The following is a 25,907-nucleotide window of genomic DNA, read 5'->3' as shown; positions in this document are numbered from 1 at the left end:
TTTAAAAAACCCGACAAGACAACCCGGCAATACTAGCCATTGAATGCTGTGTTGTGATCAATCACATTTATAATTTACGGCCTCTGCAGTGCGAGCCGCCTTCAATTTAAACAACAACTCATTATAGGGTAAATATCATATTCGAGTGCATCGTTTAAGATTGTGCTACAAGAATCAGGTAAATTGTGACAGGTTAATGATGTCACTGTTCTATTGCGACCAGTGTCGGTCAATTCATCCCGCTTTTTGCGCACCAAAAACGCCTTATCGACGCGCGTGACGCAACTGACGCTGTTCCGTCGATCTTCCCTCCCTCCGCGCGCGGGCTGTTCCGCTTCCATCACTCTCCTCCCGATTATAGCTATTTCTCCTATCTACGAGCAGGCGACTAACATGGATGTTGCAAATCAGGTAGGGCATTTTTGGTGCAAAAATGATTTTGGTATATTATTGCTGGGTTTATCATGTAGGCTACATGTTTTTCGTTTGTCTTTCAGTTAGGGTTGATTGTAGACGATGAAGATGCGTTTAGAAATTATGGTGGAAAATGATTATAGGGAGAGGTGCCCTGCTGGTGCTGTCCGTCTGTTCACTGCTACAGTCTTTTTTTCGTGACGTTCTCTATTTTCGTTTTTAATAGGCTACATGATTGACGTTATGATTTTTGTATAGTATTTGAAGCAGAACTGATGAAGCGCTTGATTTACTAGACGTATATGACGTATTCCTAAAAGGGAATATGCAATTACACAGTTATTAAATAAACATGTAATGGTATGATATCAACATATATTTTGCAATCTTACATTGTGTTTAGTGCGAAAGCGTATCATCAATCCAAAGCGACTGCGCGAGGGCCTTTATAACATGCAGATGCGCTTGTGGAGATGCTCTTTAAAATGGCAGCTGACTTCCATCCCAACACTGTGACTGTGTGACTTTCAGCTCCGAGCTCTGGCCCTTTTGTCTTTTTATATTTTTTAAATAATATTAGGCAATATAGGTAGGGATCTAGAAATCTGTGCCTACTGAATATGACACAATCACATATTGGTTATTAGTGTATCACATCATCGGATACGCATTTTGCAAGGTGATGCGAGCTGCGTTCATGTGTAAGCCAATATTACATATTGCAATGAATAATTAAATTGCGTAAAGAGAAGTCCTAAAATCGATGTATTGATTTTTTTTCGTATGGTGTTTAAAGGAGGACCATCCTCACGGGCAAACAATGGTGTCGTGTGAAACCGCACCTTCCTACGTCATTAGGTCCGAATAAAATCGGTATCACATACCGCAGGTCTGATGAGCAAATCTTTCCAAATTGCATATGTTGTCATGCTTGAAGTAGAAAGAGCTGGCACAGCTAAGCGCCACATCTAATTCATTTGCCCTCAATGAAGGACCTTGCATTTTACTACATTGCTAGAGGCGAACGCCATCAATATCTATTATTGTTATTATAATTTTTTTTGATTTTTTTGTTTTGATTTTGGTGTGCAAAACGTTAACGTTTTTAGAAAAATGTCCATTGCTTGCTGTTTAGTGGCGCTGAGATGGCGGTGACGCGCGCGCAGGCATTTTGGCCGTGGTTCAAGGTCCTGGCGACACACCGTTCCCTTCTTTTGCCTCAAGCTTCAGTCATATAGATGTGTATATGAAATATCAATAATTTACGGATTGAAACAATACGTTGTTGTTTTTTTCATCGTGTCACTGCTTTGATACAGGTTTTTTGTATTTTCTTGTCGATGCTTTAGCATCAGCAGATTTCTGCTGATGCTATGCGTAGGTTTCAAAAGCTTCAAAATAAATGGGCTCTTATATGAGCGAAGGCCTGTTTGTGTAATGAGTCATCGTAGTGAAGAGTAAACCACATCATACATAACACATTTTTATCTATCATTCTGTCTGACCGTCTGTCTGTCATCTAACGTTTTCAAATGTTGTTCTTTTGACAGTTGGTTGCCATTGGGCAGTTCAGGGTGCTGAAAGTCCCATTGGGCTTCATCAAAGCGTTACAATGGGTAAGTTCACATTTTATATGTAAATATAGTCAAGTTTTAGTTAATTTCAGCCATTAATTTGGAACCAGAGGTTTAAGCAAATGTGTCTCTCATATATTAGATGAAAAGTGACAATCATCTATATCATGGTGAAATGGACTGTCACTTTTCATATGCTGCCTCATTATGTCTACATAATGAATACATAGCCTAAGTGGTATTTATAAATAATTTGTATATCAAACATGCATTTACTGTACTGAAGCATTCACCACCAATAGAGTTCACAATACAAATGGGTATAAAACTGTTTCTTCAGTTTGCTTTGGGTCGGGAGCTGAATTCTTAATAGCTGTTACTGGTTACCATTGTGCCATAAGCTGAACATTTCTGATTAAACATTTGTATGCATACAAATAGATAGATAGATAGATAGATAGATAGATAGATAGATAGATAGATAGATATTTCAGAGGAGATTCCGTTTATTTAATATAATTGTATGAAATATATAAATTACTTTTAAAGGGGTCATGAACTGCATTATTTTATTATTTTATAATGTTTCCTGGGGTGAACTTATAATGTTAGTATGATTTTTACATAAAAAATGGTCATAATTTAGAAATAAAAGACATTTTTCCTACTCTGATTTTAGAACTCTGTGAGACTTCATTGTAAACACCCACTGCTGTGATTGGCTAACATCTTTGCAAATAGCTAAGTATTACATGTGGAACTCTCTCGAAAACTTTTAGCACATTTTGACTATTTACAGCTCTCAAGGTTAACTAATCGTGAAAAGTGTTGATTATAGCATTATATTTAGATCTATGGCATTATATTTAGATCGTGACATGAATGGTTGCAGTGATGGGCATTCGGCACTCACGAATGCTTTCATCGTAACTAACAGTGCAAACACAATGTAAATAAGAGATTTGTTGATTATATCGGGAGTTTTGGCGAGAGTCCAGAACTCAGTCACTGATAAACTCGCGCTGTTTGATTGACATCTCCAGCGATTGTAAAGGTTAGGTTCTTTGATCGCTTTCCATATATAATTTAATCACAGTTTAAATAACAGATTATTTTCATCCTACTAAGAGAAACAAAGTTGACAGTTTAGTCCGGTTTGATTTACTGACACATAAACAACAATAAACGATTTTGAGACAAAGATCATCTGACTGTACATGAATCATTACATATCAGAAATCACGGGTCACTGGTGATTTTGGCTAGACACGTACACATAATCAGTACAAATCAACGATCAGTAACAAAGCAATAGTGACAATAAAAACATTTTTACTTACATAAGTGTATTGCGCCGATCCTATCGGATCCAATATAGAAGGTAAAGCATCGTTTTTTAATTTCAGTCCCTCTGCAAATCCAGCGCCAGAAGGAAGGTTCTGCTGCGACTGTTTTTCCACAATCTGGCACTAAACAACATTTTGCACTCTTCAAAGGCATGATTATCTCTTAGTTGCTCGATCCAGTGTTAGCATCACGTCTGTTATTTACCTACTACTTGTCATGTGTGAATCAGTGGGTGGGGCTACAGTAGGAACGGGGTAGAAGTAGGCGTTGATTTTCTTCTGCAGAGGCGGTCTTTCACCTAAATAGGCACATTCCAAAACGAGTCATTCTCTGGGCAAGGTTTCAATAAAAGCTGTTTTTGGACTAACAAGGAAGTTTTCAGTTCTGAAACTTACAGGATATTCTTATAATATGATGACCTCTTATATGTCAAAAGCTACTTCGATTTCTCAATTCATGACCCCTTTAAATAAACTGGCAGCAGTAATACATTTACATTTATGCATTTGGCAGATGCTTTTATCCAAAGCGACTTACATTGCATTTCAAGGTACACATTTACATTCTTATCAGTTCTTTCTTTCCCTGGAAATCGAACCCATGATCTTGGTGTTGCAAGCGCCAACGCTCGACTGTTTGAGCTACAGAAAGAAATAAGTATAATAAATAACATTTAAGTACAACTTATATGCAACTTAATTTTAAAGCATACAAATTCACTTACTGATGGAATTTATTTTGTGTTAAATAGCACCAGTTTCCCTATTCTGGCTGGCTTTTCTCAGATCTTCCTCTGAAATTTTAGCCTTCACGTTTTGAAGCATTGAATAAAAATAAAGGAGGTTTTACCACAAACATTCATGCAGTTCTTGTACTCAGTAATTTGACATTTGAACATTACATTATATAAAGTTTATTTAAAATGTCCGTAATAATTTTTGTAGCTGTTGTGTTGCATTTATTCGGGCAAAGCCAACAATAAAACTACGCTTAGTGCTGCTTAAAACACTATACGCCTCTGCTTTGTGGTGTCTATAACAAGTATGTTAATCTACGTTTTTTTTCTATAAATATTTTATAAATATTTTTTATATAATCATCATATATAGGCCTACACACAATTACAGTTGGAAAGATGCAAGGTTTGTTTCAGAATGCCCACAGTAAAGATACAGTGTCAATTTAATAAACTTTTTGTGAAGTCTATTCACAATGAAAGCATCTAAACTACAATATTTAGCATATCTAGCAACTTCAAAACGACCAGTATATGCATATATACAATATGATATACGGACTAAATCCAGGTGAAGCTCCAACACAATCTACATACGCCATACCTGAACCTCACAGCTGTTTGCTGCTGTCTGGCGTTTTCAGCTCCTCATTTGCATAAACACTCTCGGACACTGCAAGCCACCACCTGAGCGTGTCTCTTATCTTTCAAGGTATTGATGCCATCTAGTTGTCACACAGTGCTCTTTCACTTTGTGCAGAGTAGAAAATGGCATCATCAAATGACAGGCTACATAGTAAAATGTTGAACAAGACCATTTGTATCCTGTCTGTACTGCACAGGGCACTACCGTGTGTTTTAATATATTTGTTAAATATTGTATATATTAATTAAATATGTTTGTTCAAGTAGGCTACACAACATACACAACCATATGCCATAATTTATTAATAGAAAATATTAAAGTCAATCATTTTAATTTTATCTCTTAAAACTCATCTTTGATCACCAAAATGACATATTTAAAAGTTTTTTCCTTGAAAAAAATTCTTCATGCCTTAAAATAGCTTGAATGTAACTCTATACCATGGGTCACCAAACCAAGGCCCGCGGGCCGACTCAGGCCCGCCACCCCCTTTTGACTGGCCCCCCAGCCCCTCTGCCCCCCACTACTTGAACCGGCCCTATGAGGCAATCCCTAAAAGTCGTCATGGCCTATTATATAAATATAAATAAAACTTGCGTGCAAATTAATTAATGCAATGCGGAACTACTGTTAGATACACGGGTTCTTTAGGGACGCCTAATCTGTAGCTCCGCCTTAGCTCTGAAGCAGGCTGCAATGTAAAGATTGCAATGCTGGAATAGCCTATGTTGAGAGAGAGGTGTGGGCGCGATCGAAAAGTCGCAAAGTGTTTACTTATATTTGTGTGTGTGTGTGAGTGAGTGAGGCGCGGGCGCGATCGAACAGTGGAAACATAAAAACATACTCCGTCGTTTCGTTTATACAGGACATCATTCAAACTGCAAAGTGTTTAAGTTACTGTGAATTAAAATTTGAAGGAAAACAAATATATTAATCTGAAATGTAGCAAATTAATTTTCAATTCATTCAGGTACAATTACCAAACATATCTCAAGATATTTTTGTCTTTTTATTAATTTAATTAATAAACTAATTATATAAAACTATTGTCAGTGCACTACAAATAAACTGGTTCTATGCCTTTACTTTATTAATAAAACTTATTTAAAAAAAAAATACAAGGCTTAAGTAATTTATTTTCCTTTGGTGGTACAGCCTGAGACATGAACAAGCCTTCTGCATTTTTGTTTTGCTTTTCCCTCCATTGTACCGAACTCGTACCGAACTGTGATGTCTGAACCGAGGTATGAACCGAACCGTGACTTCTGTGTACCGTTCCACCCCTAATAGAGAGTGCAGAGTTTTCAAAGAACAGTGGACCAACGATTTTTAAAGTGAAGAATAACTTTAATTAAAACAAAGTGTGAAGACTCGATTACTATTTTTGCAAACCACTAGTAAAGATAAACAAATATGTGCCAGGAATCAAGTGTTGATAAAGTAGTGTGGATATAGTAGTGGGCATGGCTGTGCCAGGCTAGTAATCTCTACTACACAATGAGGCCTGCTGGTGGTCATTTTGGTCTGGGTCATACAATTCTATGTTATATAGCTGACCCGGCCCCCCATCACAGTCAGGAACTATAATGTGGCCCCCAGAGAAAAAAGTTTGGTGACCCCTGCTCTACACCCTTGCCTCGTTTAGTATATGTGGTTCTATGAATATGCAAATTAGCCCCGCCTCCACTCATTCACACCAGCTCAGAGATCCACTCGTTGACGATCACACAGTTGATGTGATTGGTTACAAGGTAGTTTGTGACGTCAGAAACACCAGAAAAACTGCTTTTGTGAGCTTTGGTTCACTGCAATTTTAAGGAGAAAATACTCAGCAATGGTGTTGACTTATGAATTTGCACATGGTTCGACTTAAAGGGGTGATATAATACCCTTTTCACAAGATGTAAAATAAGTCTTTGATGTCCACAGAGTGTGTATGTGAAGTTTTAGCTCAAAATACCCCACAGATTTTTTTATATAGCATGTTAAAATTGTCACTTTTTGAGGGTGTGCAAAAACACACAGTTGTCTGTCCCTTTAAATGCAAATGAGCTGCTGCTCCCGGCACAGAGGGCGGAGCTTCATAGCTCATTCTTAGCAGCTTCGATTACGTCAGACAAATATCGAGAGACTCAAGCAGAAGTGACAACATGTAGACAACATTTCTGAATGGTTAGTTGAAGAATTTATGTGTAGCTTATGTGTAGTTGTCTTCTAGTCATTGATTAGCATATTCTGTCATGATAATCTATAAATCGTGTTCCGGGCCGGGTTTTTTTGTAAATGTTAGGGTTGGTGATGTCTTTGCAGATGTTGTTTATGCTCAAACAGCAGCATTACACACTAACTAAAGTTAGAAAAGTGAAATCATAATCAACCACCCCTTTAAAGCATATTAAAAACACCATATAGACATATAAACAACATTAAAAGCTTGATTTTCACCACAGGGGGACATCAAATTAAATATAACCGTGCTGCACACTAGAAAAAAAACAATTTGAATCATTAAAGATAATTGATCTCTTTATTTATTACAAGTGGTTTCATCACATTTATTACATTTTCTCAGTTTAATTGATTCCCTGAATCATGAAACTCAGTTTAGTTCATTTGGGTTGGTTTCTGTCTTTTTTGGGCTTGGTAATGTGAGCTGATCTGATTGTGTTTGATTTGATCAGATTTGATTTGTTTGGTCTGTCTTGGTCTGTTTTCGCTTGTGTGACCTGACTCTTTATCATAATTATTTAATAGTCTGTCTTGCTTAGACCTTGTCTAGTATGGTGGTTGTGATTATTTGTTCTTTTTAACTTATTTTTTACATGAAGGCTTTTTTACTGGTTTCTCCTGGCCTCATTTGACATGTTTGCTTTGTCTTTGTTTAGCATGGTTTATTGTGGCTTGATGTGTTCCTGTTGTTTTCATCTCCTGTCGTGTTGCCTAGGTTCATAACACAGCCCAGCACAGCGATATGACAGATGGCAGAGTATCTCAGTGAAATTTAATAGCTTCATTCTCCATTCAGTCCCTCCGCCAGCCAGAGTCCATAAGTAATCTCTATGACTCAATCTCCCAGATTCAAATCCTGAAAGGAAAAATAATGTGCTTATGTCCATGTCAGCATGCTGGTTTCACATGGTAAAAGATGCTTTTTTTTGGTTTATTTAGTCAGTATTTTAATTGCATTGATGCACACCTCCTTCAGTAAACAGTTTTAATGTGTAAAATACGACATTACTGCATTTGCACCTTAAATAAAGCCAAGGAAAATAAATGAACTAATAGAATGTATACTGCAATAACTAAATAAATAAATAAACAGAATCTCCTCTGAAATGTTAATACTGTATTTGTATATGTTTCGTATATATGTGTTTAATCAGTCGCTTTGGATAAAAGCATCTGCCAAATGCATAAATGTAAAACCTCTCTCTCTTTTCCAGGTGTTTGCCATCTTTGCATTCTCCACCTGCGGGAGTTACTCCGGCTCCTTCAGGATGAGCGTGGAGTGCAGGAACAGATCAGACAGTGACCTGAAAATAGATGTGGATTTTGAGTATCCATTCAGGTACTTTAACACCTGTGTGGCCATACCGTAGTTGTTTATTTGTAGTTGTACTTGTTCATCAATATGCATTTTCTTTTTTAGAAACAGCTTATAATGCTTTAAAAGCCCTTTGGTGTTTTATTTGACAGGGTTTTCAAAGACCCCTTAATATGATGATGCTTTTTCAAAGGGTCCCCCTTCTTAAAGTGCCCCTATTATGCTATTTTAAAGTTTCCTAATGTTGTTTTGGAGACTCCTACGACATCAAAGGTCAAAAAACTGTTTCATTTTCTCATAAAATACATTTGCACATCACCACATTTTCAATAATTCTCAAACGACTCGTCAGATGAATCAATCTTTCTAAATCCCTCCTTTCCGTGAGCTACTCTGCTCTGGTTGGCCAGACAGCTCAGTCTGTTGTGATTGGTTTACCGCGTACAGAGCGCGCATCAAAAACCAAAACGTCCATTGCCATAACAACGTCATCTCTGCTTGTCCTGAGGCTTCCTACATGGTAAACTAAACACAGTAACGAACAATTACGTCGATTTTACCATATCAATCCGCGCGCGAGTCCGATGATGAAACACTGGAAGAACTAGTTATTCAACCCGAACCTCCATCGCAAGGACGACTTGAGCAGGACGTTTCTCAGTGATACACTACTCAGTTTGAGGTACATTATGAGATGTTGCAACTGTAATTCCTCACCATCAGCATTAACAAGTGCATGTCCATCAACAAACCGATTATTTTACTTATAGGCCTACTTATTTATTTACAGAGTATTTTTCTGATTTATTACGGTGAACATGCGGAAACTGTATCAATAACAGTGCATACATTAGGCGAGCTCTAGCTTGAATGACTGATGTAACATAAAGGTTGGTAGAACAAATCTTGCTCCATGCTTAATCTTTCCAAAAAGTAGTGAGAATGAATGTGCATTAATAGACACAGTTTTAGGTAATAGTGGCCCACAGCTGATTAGCAGAAGAATTTCAGTAAGACAGTGATAATGTTAATGAGTTAACCAGTTAGCAGGAGACCTACACAATATAAAACTCAAAACTAAGTATTTTGAACACCATCTTTCAAGAGCAAGCGGTTTGTGAATCCTGCATTGAACTCCGAGATTTGAGAAGCAGTCGTCAGTGAAATAAAGGGAACACAGCAAAAGTTTAGGATTATACTGTTGTGGTATCATGGTAAAGATGAATTTTAACCACTGATTCTTCACATGCTTGTCCTTGGGCAGTGAAAAAAAAACTGGCTTTACCTTCACATTGTAGAGCACAGCTTCTCCTCGACATGATGCTATCCAGTATCCACAGGAATCAGCTGTTGGTTTGAGGTTCAAGTTTTCCCTGGTGTCTGCGCGCGCAATATGCTAATGTTTCGTCTTGACGTCACAACGAAATGGCTTATGACTCGTTTGAAAAACGATTCATTTAATTGAATCAGAGTCGACTCTTACCGGAACTTTTGAAAGACAATAACTTTATATACGGTGAACCTTCCGATTTAAAACTTTGCAGGATGTTTTCATTCACTTAGAGCTATGTTACATACTACATGAAAGGTCATTTTCAAAAATTCATAATAGGGGCCCTTTAAAATATAAATGCAACTATATATCCAAGAACCATTTAGATTGTGTGGAACAATAAGTAACATAATATAGTACCATTATATAATACATAATACTATGTATTATCATAAGTTATGTATTGATAATATTATACAAATAAAAAAAAATTCAGAAAAAAAAAAATATATATATATATATTTGTATTAATTAATTTGTTTGTTCCTTCCCTCTTCTTATTATTATTTATTTTTTATTATTATTTTCTTACAATTTTTACAGTATTTTTCTCTGAACCACAGTTTAAACCCCAGTCTGTGCACACTGCTGTTTGCCATCCCAAATACACACTACCAGAATGTCATTTTTTATTTATTTTTTCTCATGGTGTGGTATAGTCACTCTAGATAAGTTTAAATACCTTTGATGTAAATAAGTAAATACTTGCTCAGTAACCCTGTTGCCCTGTGTCTTCCAGGCTCCATCAAGTGTATTTCGATGCCCCCGCCTGCAAGAATGGCCAGACTGAACGTTTCTTCCTGGTCGGGGATTACTCGTCCTCGGCAGAGTTCTTTGTCACCATAGCCGTTTTTGCATTTCTGTATTCCATGGCCGCTCTCAGCATCTATGTCTTTGCCTTTGAGAAGTACCGCGAAAACAATAAAGGACCACTGATTGTGAGTTTTCTTCCATGTTACATATAAACACAAAGGCAGCAGTTTGTTAAATGCTTAGTTCACCCAAACAATTATAAATATTTCATTATTTACTCACCATCATGTCATTCCATGCCTATATGCTAGAAAGGATATTTTTGTGTGTAGAAGAGCTCACAGCTCTAAAAATGTCTGAACAAATTTTCAAACAGGTGCTATGTTTATATATAAATTGCTTATTTGAGGTCTGAACAACTATATTCACACCTAAAAAACTCTTAAAACTACATTCCGTGACACAATAACAGTAGTATTTGTAAATTTATAGTGGGTTTGCTCCTCTGCCATTGACGCTCTCTGTGAGAAATGTAGGCAGTAAGAAATAAGTGTAGTGAAACCAGCAAATTGTGAGACTTTTCCGTGTGATATCACATAATGGCAGCATTTTTAATGTTGGGTGAACTATTCATTTAATGTAGCAGCTTAGTGTTTCATACAATCCAAGCCTGTATGTTTATCTATAATTCTATATGATAAAATGATTGCAGGATTTTGGCGTGACGTGTGTATTCACCTTCATGTGGCTGGTGAGCTCGGCAGCATGGGCGAAGGGTTTGTCGGATGTCAAGACAGCTACAGACCCAGAGAAGGTTCTGGAACTGATCCCCGCCTGTGAACAGGAAGGCAACCGCTGCCGTGAAGTTCACGACCCCGTCATGTCCGGTCTTAATACTTCTGTGGTGAGTCAGTTCTGCTCAGCTCTATGAGAAATTCCCTTATTAATATACCATTTTTTTTAATGTAGTTCACCCCAAAATTAAAATTCTCTCATCATTTACTCACCCTTGTGCCATCCCTGATGTGTATGACTTTTTTTTTTCAAACAAAAACGGAAAATAATTTTAGGAAAATAATCAATCTCCATATAATGCCATTGAATGGCTGCCACACACAGCGATCGATCAATACCACCCCAGTGGATGAATCAATGTTTTCTGAAGCAAAATGATAGGTGTGTGCAAGTAAAATACTAATATTTTTGAACTTTTTTAATAATAAATTATCGCTTGAAGTAAGTGCGTTGTGAAGTTTGCACGAGAAGTAACATGAAAGCACAGAGGACTGCCACTTCTCACGCAAACTTCACAACGTGCCTACGTTTATGTCAAACTGAACTTGTGAACGCACCTACTGTAGGACAGTTGACTGGAAGCAATGATTTATTGTTCAAAAAAAGTACAAAATATTTGTATTTTTCTTATATTGTACCTATCGTTTCGCTTCAGACGACATTGATTCATCCACTGGGGTCACATGGATTACCATCACGATATCTAAATGTGGTTTTTCAAGCATCAACTGAGCGGAACCTATTGCATTATATGGACTCACAGAGATTGATTACTTTCCTAAAAATCTTTATTTGTGTTTATTTGAAAAAGGAAAAGTCATTTACATTGGGGATGGCACGAGGGTGAGTAAAAAATTAGGGTGAACTATAATGTCCTTTAATGTCTCTCTTGTGAATCAAACTAAATTTTAAACTGCATTGTTAACTGTCTGTTTCTCTCCAGGTCTTTGGCTTCCTCAACCTGATCTTGTGGACAGGTAACCTGTGGTTTGTATTCAAGGAGACCGGGATCATTGCACCCTTTATGCGCCAACCACCCGCCCAAGAGAAGCAGCCCGCCCCTGATTCCTATGGACAGGGAGGTTATGGGCAGCCTGACCCGTACGCTGGCTCCCAGGGAGGCTACCAGCCCGACTACAGCCAGCAAGGCTACAATCAGGGTGGAGAATATGGTCAGGCCGGCTATGAACAGCAGGGGGCACCCACCTCCTTTTCCAACCAGATGTGAGTGAAGAAATATCTGAGGAAGCGGGAGATGGCTGGTGAGTGGAAGGTACGTTTTTGGAAATGCCTTTGTTATACTGTAAATTATATACAGGGTTTGAAACTTTTTCACCCACTTCCCAAATTGGCTACTAAAGTTTTAAGTTGCGGCCATTCAGAACTTCTACTTCTACTTAATTTTAACTGCCCACACTGCCCACACTTCAACTGAGGGGAAGTGCATTGTAGCATTTTAAACATTCAGTTTTTAGTATTTAATTTTAATACTGAACAAAATCATATGTAATTCATATGAACAAAATCATTTGAAATTTTAATATCAGCCATTTATTGGTTATTATCAGCCAGTATTTTAATATCAGTGTATTATCTGTCTCCCCACAGAAAGAAGTTGATCGTGTGACTCTATCAGTGTGGTGCCTGAACCCTACCCACAACCCCACACTTCCTGTTTGTGCGTTTGTGCTTACGTCTGTGAAAGATAAGAGGGGTGGGAGGGAGGGCAGGGGGCGGGGCTAATCTAAAATCATATACTGAGGGGAGCGGGATAAAGCAGAGGGGTTTTAATGTGCTGTTTATTATTGTGACGTATACAACTAAAAATGTTCGATCAAATTTCAAAACACTTGAATACTGTACCAAAATATGAAAAAGTATATGAATCTTATTGCTATATGAATTTTTAATTGATGATGTTGACAATAGTGATGCTAAACTTGAGAGAATGTATTTGTCTGTGCTGTAAAGATATCATTCTAAACTAATATATATATAAATATAAATATTTCCTAATGATATGAATGGGATTATAACACTGTAGTCTAGTTCAATTTAGAGACCCTAAATGATGAATACAATAATAACAATAATCACAAAGCCCCACAGAATTTGTTCCTGTTATTTTTTTTAAAACTCTGGTGGGTTGTGATTTGGTACAGTTTGTTCCATTTGTATGTGGACCTCTTTAGTTTTGTTTGGTATTTTGTTGCTTTTTATTTCTTCATGGGTGGGATGGAGCACTAATGTGACCGACACTGAGGCGGTGGGGGGCGTCCAGGGCTACCGTGGGCAGAATCATTCTCAAACTCATGGAGGGACCACATTACTTCAACCAGCAAGCAAAACGGTCAAGGGTATCTCAAAGCATTTCTCATTTCCTGACTGAAAATGTTGACTTTGTTCAATTCTCTCTCTCTCTCTCTCTCTTAAATCGTTGTATTATGAAAAGCACATGCATTCTCGGTGCAGAATTAGCATGGTTGTTCATGACACAATGCCTCTGAGTGCTGTGTTGATGTAGTGCTGTTTAAGTTAGAGGATGCTTAAACTAGATATATAAATATATAAATGGATTGGGGTTTCGTTTGTGTTGTGTGAGCACCGAACAGAGAGAATCATTCTTGTGTGTTGAGATGTCAGTAATGTAGATATACATGCCAGTTTCAATTTCATCAATATTTTCCCTTTTCCCTCTCTCAGAAACATATACAATATTACAGGATTTAAGCCTGTGATATTGAGGTATATTTTCAGATGTACATATAAAATATATATATATATAAAGTACCTGCACATTCTTTAACCGATATCATGAACTGGTGTAATGTGAAATTTCTATGATTTCCATCAGAAGATTTCCTGAATGCCAGTTTCGATTATTTTTCTGCTTGATCAATCATTCACTGAAAATGCCAGATGATCAAAAACGGACGGGATAGCTAGACCTCCTGGCTGGAATCAAAGGGGTCATTTAAATTAGCTACGAAATTCACATTTATCATTTGAACCACGTTGAACTGGTGCAATAAAGTCTTAAAGTTATTGTTCTGTATAGTATTCAATCAGTATATATCATATGAGGATGCTGAGTTAATCTAGTAAATGCACCAGATTTGTGTTTCCCCTGAGTTGATAATCATTTTATTCAGGGCTGATGCAGACGTTGTTATGATGAGATTCTTTATATTATTGCATGATCAGATGCTCATAATGCAAGCTTACCCAGACTTGTAACTAACTAACTAATATTTTTTTCAAACTCTTTAATTTGCTTGCGACTTTGAGGAAAACCAGGTTTCGCTTTTGGGTAGATGGCCGTCGGCCTGCTAAATATATTAGCGTGTCTCTCCCTCCCTCATTTTCTCTCTCTCTATCTTTCTCTCTCTTTCTTTTCCATTCTCTGCTCTGGCCCGCTCTTCTCCTCCTCCAAATGAATATGCTACTCAACTTCTCCGTTGTTAGTGGTGTTTGATATGTCTTGTGAAACTCTCGATGCCTTTGGGTTGTGCTGTATTTAATGTGTATGATATATTCTTAGCGTTTATGAAGATATTGATGAAAATGGTTATGACCATGCTGAAAACTCAATCACCAAAATTATCCAGAAATTCTGTTGTATTGTTCTATGGAATCCATGAAGGAAAAATTCAATAAAGAATAAGTTATCCTGTTGAAAAAGGTTTTTCTTCGTTCTATGAATAGAAAATTACACAAAAAAAATGTGTCAAAACAAAAGAGAATTTTTAATATCTTCTTTATTTACTAACTGAAGATTTATGTTTAACTCTTGTTTGGCTGATAGTTTTGTCTGATATATATATATATATATATATATATATATATATATATATATATATGTGTGTGTGTGTGTGTGTGTGTGTGTGTGTGTATTATGTATGTGGTAACACTTTACAATAAGGTTCATTAGTTAATGTACTGTATTAACTAACATGAACTAAATACATTTTTTACTATATTGGTTAATCTTTGTTAATGTTAGTTAATAAAAATCCAGCTGTCCATTGTTTGTTCATGTTAGTTCAGTGCATTAACTAATGTTAACAAATACAACCTTTGATTTTAATAATGTATTAGTAAATGTTGAAATTAATATTAACTTGGATTAATAAATGCTGTAGAAGTATTGTTCATTCTTATTTATTAACTAAAGTAGTATATATATACAGCATGCTGCACGAAAAAAATTGTACATTTACTTTTATTCATTTTAAGCATTTAGTAATTTATTTTTTAATAAACACTTTAAGTGGGCTATTTAAAAAGTGTTAGGACTATGTATATGTTAAATTATGTTGTAAAACATATGCGCAGAGTGCGATGTAATATTGTGTGTGCACGCGCGTCTATGGTGCGCGTAAAAGAATACGTCAGCAGCGCAAAAAAAAAAAAAAAACATTCGTCCGCAGCCGCTCTACTCCTGAGGTAGGCACTAGGCAGGTTTTTTGTGTTCATTTCTATTGCATTACGATTGAAAGCAGTATGATATCAATAATGTGAAAAATATGATGTGCAGTCAAGTTCGGGTGTTTGTATATATGCTGTTTAAATGAGTGTTCTCACCAATACGCTTGTTGTGATTCTTCTTCCAGTTTAATGTGACATGTAGCCTAAGCTATGTATCGTTACTTTTGCAACGACTCCATTATATTTCCAGTCATAGACCAGCGCTCAAGCACTGACTAGAATCCAGCGCTGACAAGAATCAGCATTCACGTGCTCAAAAATGTGTTTCACGCTGACAATCCGGCGGTGGCTAGAATCACGCAGCGGAGGAATGGAAAGTTGACAAGCCATTAAAAAGTAGTATTGACTTAAGAAACACTTATATTTTTTCAAATATGTTCAATAAATCATGTTCCCATTCACTCCGGCGACGAATTTTAAAATTAAACTAAATTCTATTTATAAGGTAAAACTTTTACATTTTTAGGCATTAGGCTAACGGGAGAGCAGGGGCGAAAGTAGGCTACCATTTTTTTCAGAAAAACATAATTTGAAAAGATGATGTTTTAGACAGAGATATATTTTTGCTGTGGTCAGTCACTCACAAGTGTGGTCTATCAATACCAGGTGCTATTTTGAAAAATGTAGAACGACTTCAGTAAAATTTCACTTCTGCTCATGTTACTTTTGACCCTGTCAGTTGGGACGAAAGTAACACACAGGTGGGTCAAAAGTAACACAACAAAATACAAGCTAGATTTTTTGTGTTACTCTTGTTTTTTTTAATAGCCTAAATATACCTGAGTATGACCTTGTTAACATGTAACTGCAGTGCAAACATATTTTGGCCTTTATCTTTGCAAAAAGATTGTTAATACATTTTAAATTTAAGTTTCATCATCAATGTTTCAAAAATAACCCAACAGTACAGTTGTTTAGAATATTTTTTTATTGGCAATGTCAATCTATTTTATAAAATGTTTTTTTCAACATGAAAAACAGTCTATGGAAAAAGCATTGGCCTCAACTAAATACCCACAAACTGAAATTCTCCCCTGAACACACAGGAAATGATTACATTTTCCCTGCACAATAAACCACATTTAGAGAGTCACTTGTGAGTTATGCACACTGTGTGGGTTATTGTACACAGGCCTATTTATTATATTGTATGATATGAAAACCATGTCATAAATTCAAATGTCAGATGTATGATTCATCTTGCTCATGATATACTCTAATCATACAAATGCTTTTCCCTTAATAATGGCATTTTTACCAGCATTGATGTCTCTTTTGTCATATTCAAGAGTTTGGGCAAGTTACACAGACCCACCAATAATGGTAGAGCATCCGTTGGTAGGAAGGAACATATCCTGTATATGGCCTACAAGTGAAAAACGATACCAGAGATAATGGGGAATCTTGCGTCATTCACTTGTTCTCAAAGGGGAGTGTACGTATAAAGTGTTGTTATGCAATAGATGTAGATATGTGCAATAGATGTAGCCTATGTGATTCGTTTTCTTACTGCACCTTTACTCACTTGAGAGGTGGGCTGCGCTTTTATTGTATTAAGTCCCGTTGTGAAATCATCGCATCGAAGAGATTTATTCAACTGTTTCTTTTCAGGTATTTAATGCATCAAACATATCACTTGTTTTGAATTTGTTTTTAATGTTTTTAAATGATTATAGGCCACTAAATAGTATATTGGTAATTGGTAATAACACTAAAAAGGATGATTTTTACTGTTGTTCAGTTAAAGTAAAATCCAGTGCTCCCTATAATTTATCTATATAAACACATTGTCTGGTACTAGATGCTTTTTTATTATTTTTGATCAGGTCACGTAGATCAAGATGGAAGACAAAAAAGAAGATATCCAGCCAGTTTCAGCCGTTGAGCATAAGACAAAATTCATCTGGTCACCAAAGGGGATGATTTTAGCTCTTGAAATTGTACGTTTGCCAAGAGTTAAAATGTAGCTAATCAATATTCCTATTGCTTTCAAATAAATAACTCTAAATGGTTTAAAAATAGACTTTCATTTGATGTTACATATATTACATTCATCTTGATGTATACTTCTTTTTTTGTTTTAAATTAGGGTCTGTGTCTCATTGTGATTATTTGCAAAGCAGTCTCTGGTGGATGCTATTTGTGGAGCCCCATTATAGAGCTGGTCTGGGCCATTGTCATCTTCATTGTTTATGGCATGGATCTGCAGAAACAGATATTCCGATGGACGGTAAAATATCCATGTACTGGATATTGGATTCTCTGGATTAGATTTAAAAACAAAACAAGTATTACCTAACCACTATGATATAAGTACAACTCACTCAATAGTTTTTATTCTCAACCTCCTTCCTTTTTTGTACTGAAAATTAACTAAAAAGTTACTTGTTTTCATTTGTCTTGCAGGACTTCTTTAGAGCAATCACAGGCTCACTCATCTTGCTCATTACTTCTCTTGTCTGCTTTAACTGGGCATGGAAAATACCTGGGGAAGTTGCTGGTTCTGTGAGTAAATAAGTAAAGAACATGTTTCTGGCTGAAAGAATCATGTGAAAAGGCAAAATAATTAAAGTTTTAGGTTGTTGGGCCCCTAAATGGATATCTAATGGTGTTGCTGTCAAACTCACCAACACGTTTTATAAAATGAGATCATATAATAATGTTCTGTTTAGTGATAAGATGTAATAAGTATAATAGTGGTGATTATGTCCTGTTGTGCATTTTATGATCCTTGTGCTTTTACAATTGATTTTTCAAACTTTTTTCATGTTTGACCTTTCTTTAAGATTTTTGGTTTGATGGCAGCAGCAGTGTTTGGGTATGACACTTTTACCATACTCAAATACATCAAGGAACTGAAAGAGCAGGGGAGGGCTGTTAGTAAGTACAATGCATCAGCACCAACACACCTACATAATCACCTTTAGATTTATATATGAGGGCTTTCAAGTGTACCTTTTACATTTAAATGGGAAAAAAATCATATGTTGCATGTTGGTTTCAAAAATTCACAGAAGTACAGGTCCAAAAACATCACAGTTTCAACTGTTTTAGCCAGACTTTAATGATAACCCAGCTCATCAAATCAAATGTGGAATAACTGCTTTACGTGTTCTTTTTTTTCCTTTCCCAGATGTAATTTTCTTCTAAACGTAGGAAAAATGGAATACAACAGGCAGGAACTCATAAGGCTTCCACATGTTTATGGTTGATTATTGTGTTATTTTTTGTCATGTCATGTTTAAAGTCTAAATGTGAAATTGAATGATGACATTTTACATTTCAATGTACTTCATGTTATGACATTAAAGAGTGCAATTATTAGCCTGTTGCCTATTGAATGTTTTCTGTTTGAGATCCATAATATACACAGTAATTTGTCAACCTCATAAACTAAAAAATGAAGTGAGATTTCAACATTTTATTAAGAACCAGCTTTCACAAACCACATATAAACAGACAAGCACAAATAAGTAAAAAGAGGTAACAAAAGTAAAAAAAAATTCACAAAGGTTGTTGAGCATGTTCAAGAAATGTTGAATCTACCACATGAACACAACAGTCTCTTTAATTAAAAAAAAATCCTACAATAAAAACATTTGCAAAGTCAGGCATCTATTTTATATAAAAAATATTCACAAAAACACATACAATGAATACACCTATCAACCCTTAAACTCCTATACAATACAGCAACACCACAGTCTGGGAAGAGGGAATTTCAACAACACTGATCATACAACAGATGTTGGTAAGAGAAAAGTCTCCTGAGAAAGATACTATATAATAGTATAAGTCTTGAGTATAGACTGTCTGCACATTATAAAGTGCACTTGAATTACTAGTCACCTCTGTGCTGTGTGGGGACTGCAAACTGGTCTCCTCTTGGATGGGTTGGTTCTGTTGTGTGTTGTTCTTCCATTTGTTGTGTTGTAGCTAAATCATCCCCGGCTTTCCTAGTAGACCCAGATGGTCCAGTGCAGTTTTGAATGCTATCTCTGAGCTTGGATAGCTGGTGAGAATGGTTAACAAGGGTGCTATTAACATGAGACAGATACCCATCAGAGTGCCTCTCTAGCTCTCCTCGAATTCTCTCTAGGTCATCAGCCAGGTGTGCCAGCCCTCCACACTGACCCTCCACACGGGCAACACGACCCCCGACTTCATCTACCTCCTTCTGAACACCCAGGGCAGTCGAGCGGCAACCCTGTAGCTCTCCGGCCACTCTGTGTCGCAGATCCTGGAGTTCCCCTTTCAGACGGGTCAACTTTCGCTCCCCAGTACCCAACATAGATGCCTGTCGTCCCACCAGCTGAACCACACCCTTCACTTGCTGTGCAAGCCTCTCTTCTCTCTCTTGCCAGGTGAGGTTTGTGTGACCGACCTCTCTAATCACAGAGCCAAGAGACTCTTGCAAGCCACAGAGAGATCTGTTAACAGAGTTCACACTAACTTTCAGCAGGGTCACCTCACCCCGAAGACCTACCTCCTCCTGTTTCTCTGCCAACTGGACAAGAAGATTATATAGCGTGGCATTGAGGTTGTTCAATCTCTGTACTTGTAAATCAAGTTTTCCGTTTAGTTCCTTGTGGTTGTCCTCAATTTTCTCCTCCTCAGTTGCCAAAGGAGCTGCATATCCAGTAAGAATAGGCTGTGGAACACAAGATGAAGTGCACATGACCTCTATGGATTTAAGCTGTTTCTGTAAACGGTCCAAATCGTCCTCAACACTTCTTCTGAGGGATTCTACGTCTGTCTCCAGTGTGGGCACAGCCTGACCCTCTAGCAAAGTTGGTGTTGTGACATTACCTAGCTCGTCCACTGCAGCCAAGAGCCGACTTTCAAGAGCCTTAAGCTTCCCCTCTATTTGTGTCTCCAGGTCGGTGGGCACTCTTTTGTTAATGCTCGCCTCCTCTTGATTCAATGCAATATTCATCTTGGATTCCACATAAGCCAGTCGGCCCTCCAACATGCCCTCTATATGGTCCTTGTGTCCACCAAGTTCGGCACGTAGATGTATTTGGGACTCATTCAATCCACCCACTGACTGCTCCACATGAATTATCCTTTCAGTTAGCCCTGATACAGCAATGCAACAACCCTCTTCAGGCTCCAGGTCTTGAAGCTGAGCCTGAAGTTTTTGGAGTTCTGTCTTCAATCCTATGGCCCTGATGTCTGTGACTTGCTCAATCTGATCTTGTCCATTTAAAAGTTCCTCCTTGCACTGTAGCCGCACCTCTGCCATGCGACCCTCGCAGCGCTCCTCAGCAATCTCCACACGTTTTTCAAAGCCATCTAAGATAGCCACCCGAGCTTCACTCATTTTGGACTCCACCATTGTCTCCAGGGCCTTTTGGAATTCAGTTTGAGTAAGGTTCACTGACCCTTCTGACAATCTTTGAAGGGTGTTGTTGTGACCAACAACGGCTCCTCTCAACCCTTCCAGCTCAGATGCCTTTGCCACAAGCTCTGCTCGCAGCTCTGAAACCTTTTCAGCCAAATCGACCAAGTTTGGGAACTGCCCCACCACATCTGAACCCTCAATATCCGGTGCACCTCCAGGTAAATCTCCGAAACCTACAGAAGAGTCCCTAGACAGGGAAGGAGCAGCAATAGGGCTGGGTGCAGCAGAAATGAGTGCAGTCAACATCCGGTTGGCGTCTTCACGGAGGGAGGCACGCAAGCTGGCCTCCAGGCCTGTCACTGTACCACGGAGAGTCTCAAGACCAAGAGAGAGTCGCTGCACATCCTCTTCTATCCTATCCAACCGCTCGTCTTCGATATTGTTGTCACCATGATCTGTGAATTAATCATATTTATTTATTTATTTGTGCTCACAACACAAAAAAATGCTGATTCTAAAACAACTGTATAAACTGTATAGAGTATGCAACTGCATATAGCTTATTTACCTTGGTTTGTTTCACCACCACCAGAGGGCGCCTGTGCATTGGAAGCAGGCTCTATCTCAATGTGATCTGGTTGAGGATCTTGGTAGTCTGTGATTGGCTCATTCTCTTCTAGGATTAAGTCATGGCCAAGATCTTGAGGCTCTGGCATGGGTTCAGGAGAATCTATTTCCGGTTCTTGGTGGTCTGAATAAGGTTCAACTGAGGTATCTTGGGAAGAGGGCCCAGTATTAGGGCCTGGGTATCCATTCATGGCATTATATTGTGTTTGAGGTTGATTCCAGGGGTTTCCATTGAAGTTGGGATGAGGAAATTGTCCTTTAAATGAAGGCACTGGACCCTTTTGAGAGGGATTGGGGCCTTTAAAAGAAGACATGGGACCTTTCTGCATAGGCATGGGTCTTTTAAACGAAGGCATGGGACCTTTCTGTGCAGGCATAGGCCCTTTAAAAGAAGGCATGGGACCCTTTTGCATAGGCATGGGCCCTTTAAAAGAAGACATGGGACCTTTCTGTGCAGGCATAGGTCCTTTAAAAAAAGGCATGGGACCCTTCTGTGCAGGCATGGACCCTTTAAAAGGAGGCATAGGGCCCTTCTGCATAGGCATGGGCCCCTTAAAAGGAGGCATAGGGCCCTTCTGCATAGGCATGGGCCCTTTAAAATGAGGCATAGGACCCTTCTGTGCAGGCATTGGTCCTTTAAATAGGGGCCTTGCTTTCATTCCATATGCCGCAGTACAACCGACACCTGCATAACCAGGACAGCATTTCCACTCCAGCTCAGTCAGAGTCTTATATGCAACTTTATACATAGGCTTGTAGTATGTGCGATACCTGTAAAAACAGACAGGGTGTCAAAATGATCTAAGTGTATTTTTAACATTAAATGCATGTATGAAAGTGATACAATTATTAATAGCTGTCTTACTTTATAGTTGGGCATTTCTGACCCCAAGCACACTTGTTGTACTCTGCCTTCATGAAGGGAGTCGCTCCATCCTGAATAGTGAATGAGACAGTTCTCTCCACAACATAAGCACAGTGGTTCCTGAGAAAGAGAGTTAGTCAACACAATAGTTAACATGAACTAACACTAAACATTACTTATACAGCAATTATTCATCTTGTTCAACAATTTATTATTCTACATAAACATTTTAATATTAAAAGTTATATACATTTACATTTGTTTATTTTTCTACTACTAACAATGAACAAGTTATAGTATTAAGCAAAACGAATAAAACCAGTAAATATTATCATTCATTGTTGATGATTATACCTAATACATTTACTGATGTTAATGTATAGAACCTTGTTGTGAAGTGCAACATTCAATTCACAATGAATTCACCAAATTTGAGTAAATTTATGACTGCACTTCAGTGTAAACTAAACAGATTATGCCCAATTTACAAAACTGGATAATATGTTAGTGAATATTTAGTGTCTACAGTAGATTCATTTAAGTCATCATGGGTCATATTTTCTTAACTACAATCTTAATCACCATGGAATGGAATGGAATGAACATTAACATGATTACCAACACAGAGTCAGTAGATCAAGTGCAGCAGTGCAGGCTGTATTGCCTCACAGATGTGTCTGAAATTATTTAGTGACATTCAATGCCTATTTGGCTATCTGTACCATCAATTAAGAGAATGACTTTTTCACTCATGGATACTCACTTATGCCTGGCCGTTGGTTTCTCTAAGTTGTACTGAGGATGTGGTCCTGAGTAGAGGCTATATCGGCTTGATGCAGGGTGAAATGCTGTCACAGTCAGAAAAGAACTCCAAAGAAGAAAAAAACAGCACAAGATCATCTCCAGTAACATGATTTTTGTATATTATCAATACAAAAAAAAAAAAAAAAAAAAATGACAGAGGGAAAACCCTCTATTGCCAGACCAAAATCTTTGTGTAAGAAAAGTGTAACACTAGCTAGTGCCACATCTATCCATGTTCATAGTCAAAACAAAAAACTCAAAAAATAGTCTCTAAAAAGGACACTGTGTGCTCCAGTTGTGGTGGTGATGCTGAGATTCCTGCAGACTGCTGGGACTGAGAGTCCTGGTCACCTCATAAAACACTGGACTACCTCATTTACATAGATCCACCCACTATGCCACCTAACACAATTCACACAAAGATGCTATTCTTGAGACCTGACCAACACAGTAGAACAGTGATGTTCAGAAGTTTTGAAGGAAAGACTTAAATCATGACTTTGGATAAATCATGATAACAATTATAAGTGAATTACTTCAGAATAAATCAAAACATACATCAGTTATTAGTAATTATCATGAACTGATATCAATTTAAAAGTTAGCTCTTGAACAGGTATATGACTGGTGTATTTATGTTACATATGGCTGCATCTAATCTAGTTATAGGGATGTGTTTTTAAACCCTCAGTCTGATGTAATGTGTCTGATTATTGGCTGTTTTCTGAAAACTAAATGATACAGGAGCATATGGGTCTGTACATAAGCTAAAAAAAACATATGGACTCACTAGCTGTAGGCTGCAGTCACATGCTCACACACACAAACACGGGCACAGCCATATGGAACAAATACGGTTTTACTCAGATAAACACTGGGAGTCGGACTGTAAATATTAACGATTACTTGACAATAGCAAAATAGCTCTAATGAAAAATATACAATGTGAAAGAGCTTCTTTCCTGTTGACCATGTTTGTCCCATATTGGATTAATTGCAAAGCTGAACAAACGAACAATCATTGAAGATACCGCTCCTTTCTCTTTATTGCTGTAACATCCATCCACAGTAAGTGTATCTATGGCTGTCGCTATGGTAGTGGTTGGGGTGTTGGTTGTGTTGCAGTCCTTGAACTACAGGTCTGGGGAAAAAGTGAGAATTCCAAACACTCACTACTCATACACCTTAATTGTGCACAGCCCCCAAAAAAGTCACCTATCACACACCACCAGCAAACAAACACACCACCTCAAACTTGCCTTCTAAAAAACCACAAAGGCAAAACACACCATGCCTTTGTTTAGTTGCGGTGGCTAATTAGCCAACAATGTTTACCCTGTTTCCAAGGGCTGTGCTGCTCTAATGTGAGGGTCAGGAATCTGTATAAACAGGCTCCTATTTTCACAATTTGTGCGATCCACTTATACTGTATCTAAAATAGGAGTTAACAATCCATTTGTGTCAGGATTGCATGGATCATTTTCGCTAACATTAACAGAAACTGGGCAGGGGATTTCTAGTTCCCAGAATGATTTGCATGGGACTGGATGGGGAGATTAAATGTCTAAATGAAGTGTTGTTGTTTTTAGCAAAATTATAAAATTGTCAGTGTTTACTTTTCTGTAAGATTCAAAGTCCGGGTCTGGGACCAGGTTAAAATGCTGAACTTTATCCATAAGAACATTTCAAAAGGAGCAAAAATAAATAAAGACATGGAAAACATTTATAAGACAGTTCATATAAAAAGAAAATAATTTTAAATCTGTTATAGTTTTACTAAAAAGAAATCAACCTGATGCTGAAGAAACACCAGTTACATTCTCTGATTCGATATCACACTTTCTTCTCAACAAGTAAAGCAATTTCAGCTCAAATCAACATTTCATGCCCATGTCATTATAACAAAATAAAATTAACATTAAAATGGTGAGAATGAGGTCTTTTTTAAAAGACTACATGCCGTAGCTCTGGCTTGTTTCAATTTCAAATGACTTTCTAAAGAAATGACTCCCGAAAGTTAAGTATGTGTGTCAGTGTGTCACCTCCCTCATTTTATTCACCAACTGACAAAACATGCACAGTATGTAGTTGGCACTGGCTTTCCACTACCACACCGGGCACACATACACCATTCTTCACAACCACCTCCACCCAGGAAGTCCACAGGATATGACATCACAATGAACCAGCTGTTCAGGCCTCAAACTCTCATAATGCTGTTCTGTATTCAGTAGTGGGCAGAGCCTTCATTCATCAGGTGTAATGATGTGTTACACCTCAAGTAGGGTGGAGCCCTTTTTCATTTCAATCACTATTTGTACCCCTGTAGAAGCTGAATGATTTAAAGAGCGCAAAACATGGTACATAGGCTATGGGGTGTGTTCGGGGTCAAATGTTCATTATAAGGGGAAAGAAACCATAAGCAGAAGTTTTAGAATGGCTTTTGACATGGATAAAGATGCATTATTTCTCTCTCACTCTAGTGTTTTTCTTCCTGTTGCCTTTGTCTGTCGAAAAAATTAGCACCAACCATCCACATTCAACTCCTGATGGTGAAATCAGTCAAGTCAACTGTGTGTTTGTCTGTTATGTTTGGTGTGAAGTGTGGCTGATGGCTGGCACATTTCCATTACACAG

The 25,907-nt window shown here is 37.6% G+C and overlaps 3 protein-coding genes across 4 annotated transcripts; 2 read left to right on the top strand and 1 right to left on the bottom strand.

Moving 5' to 3' along the window:
- Positions 1-302: 302 nt before the first annotated feature.
- On the top strand, positions 303-14,823 carry sypa (synaptophysin a). Of its 2 annotated transcripts, none has more exons than XM_084086595.1 (7): positions 303-411; positions 1,965-2,030; positions 8,161-8,285; positions 10,334-10,532; positions 11,060-11,251; positions 12,086-12,404; positions 12,751-14,823. In XM_084086595.1, exons 1-6 carry the CDS (start codon positions 394-396, stop codon positions 12,368-12,370), a joined length of 885 nt encoding a protein of 294 aa, XP_083942721.1. In that variant the 5' UTR covers positions 303-393; the 3' UTR covers positions 12,371-12,404; positions 12,751-14,823. The 2 variants fall into 2 exon arrangements, with proteins under 2 accessions (XP_083942721.1, XP_083942720.1); XM_084086594.1 differs by having other exon boundaries at positions 307-411; positions 12,086-12,415.
- A 1,681-nt stretch (positions 14,824-16,504) lies between these two features.
- plp2a (proteolipid protein 2a) lies at positions 16,505-18,954 on the top strand. Its single transcript, XM_084138391.1, has 6 exons — positions 16,505-17,241; positions 17,457-17,570; positions 17,720-17,860; positions 18,037-18,135; positions 18,417-18,510; positions 18,764-18,954. The coding sequence occupies exons 2-6, from the start codon at positions 17,472-17,474 to the stop codon at positions 18,778-18,780; spliced, it is 450 nt and encodes a 149-aa protein (XP_083994517.1). The 5' UTR covers positions 16,505-17,241; positions 17,457-17,471; the 3' UTR covers positions 18,781-18,954.
- A 113-nt stretch (positions 18,955-19,067) lies between these two features.
- emilin3a (elastin microfibril interfacer 3a) lies at positions 19,068-23,680 on the bottom strand. The gene is made up of 4 exons (XM_084138390.1): positions 23,230-23,680; positions 22,467-22,586; positions 21,543-22,372; positions 19,068-21,429 (listed from the first exon to the last, which is right to left on the bottom strand). Exons 1-4 carry the CDS (start codon positions 23,376-23,378, stop codon positions 19,472-19,474), a joined length of 3,057 nt encoding a protein of 1,018 aa, XP_083994516.1. The 5' UTR covers positions 23,379-23,680; the 3' UTR covers positions 19,068-19,471.
- Between the last annotated feature and the right edge of the window lie 2,227 nt (positions 23,681-25,907).

This window comes from Abramis brama (assembly GCF_963993115.1).
Source record: "Abramis brama genome assembly, chromosome: 16".
NCBI classification, from domain to species: Eukaryota; Metazoa; Chordata; class Actinopteri; order Cypriniformes; family Leuciscidae; genus Abramis; species Abramis brama.
This window is presented reverse-complemented; position numbering and strand designations above follow the sequence as displayed.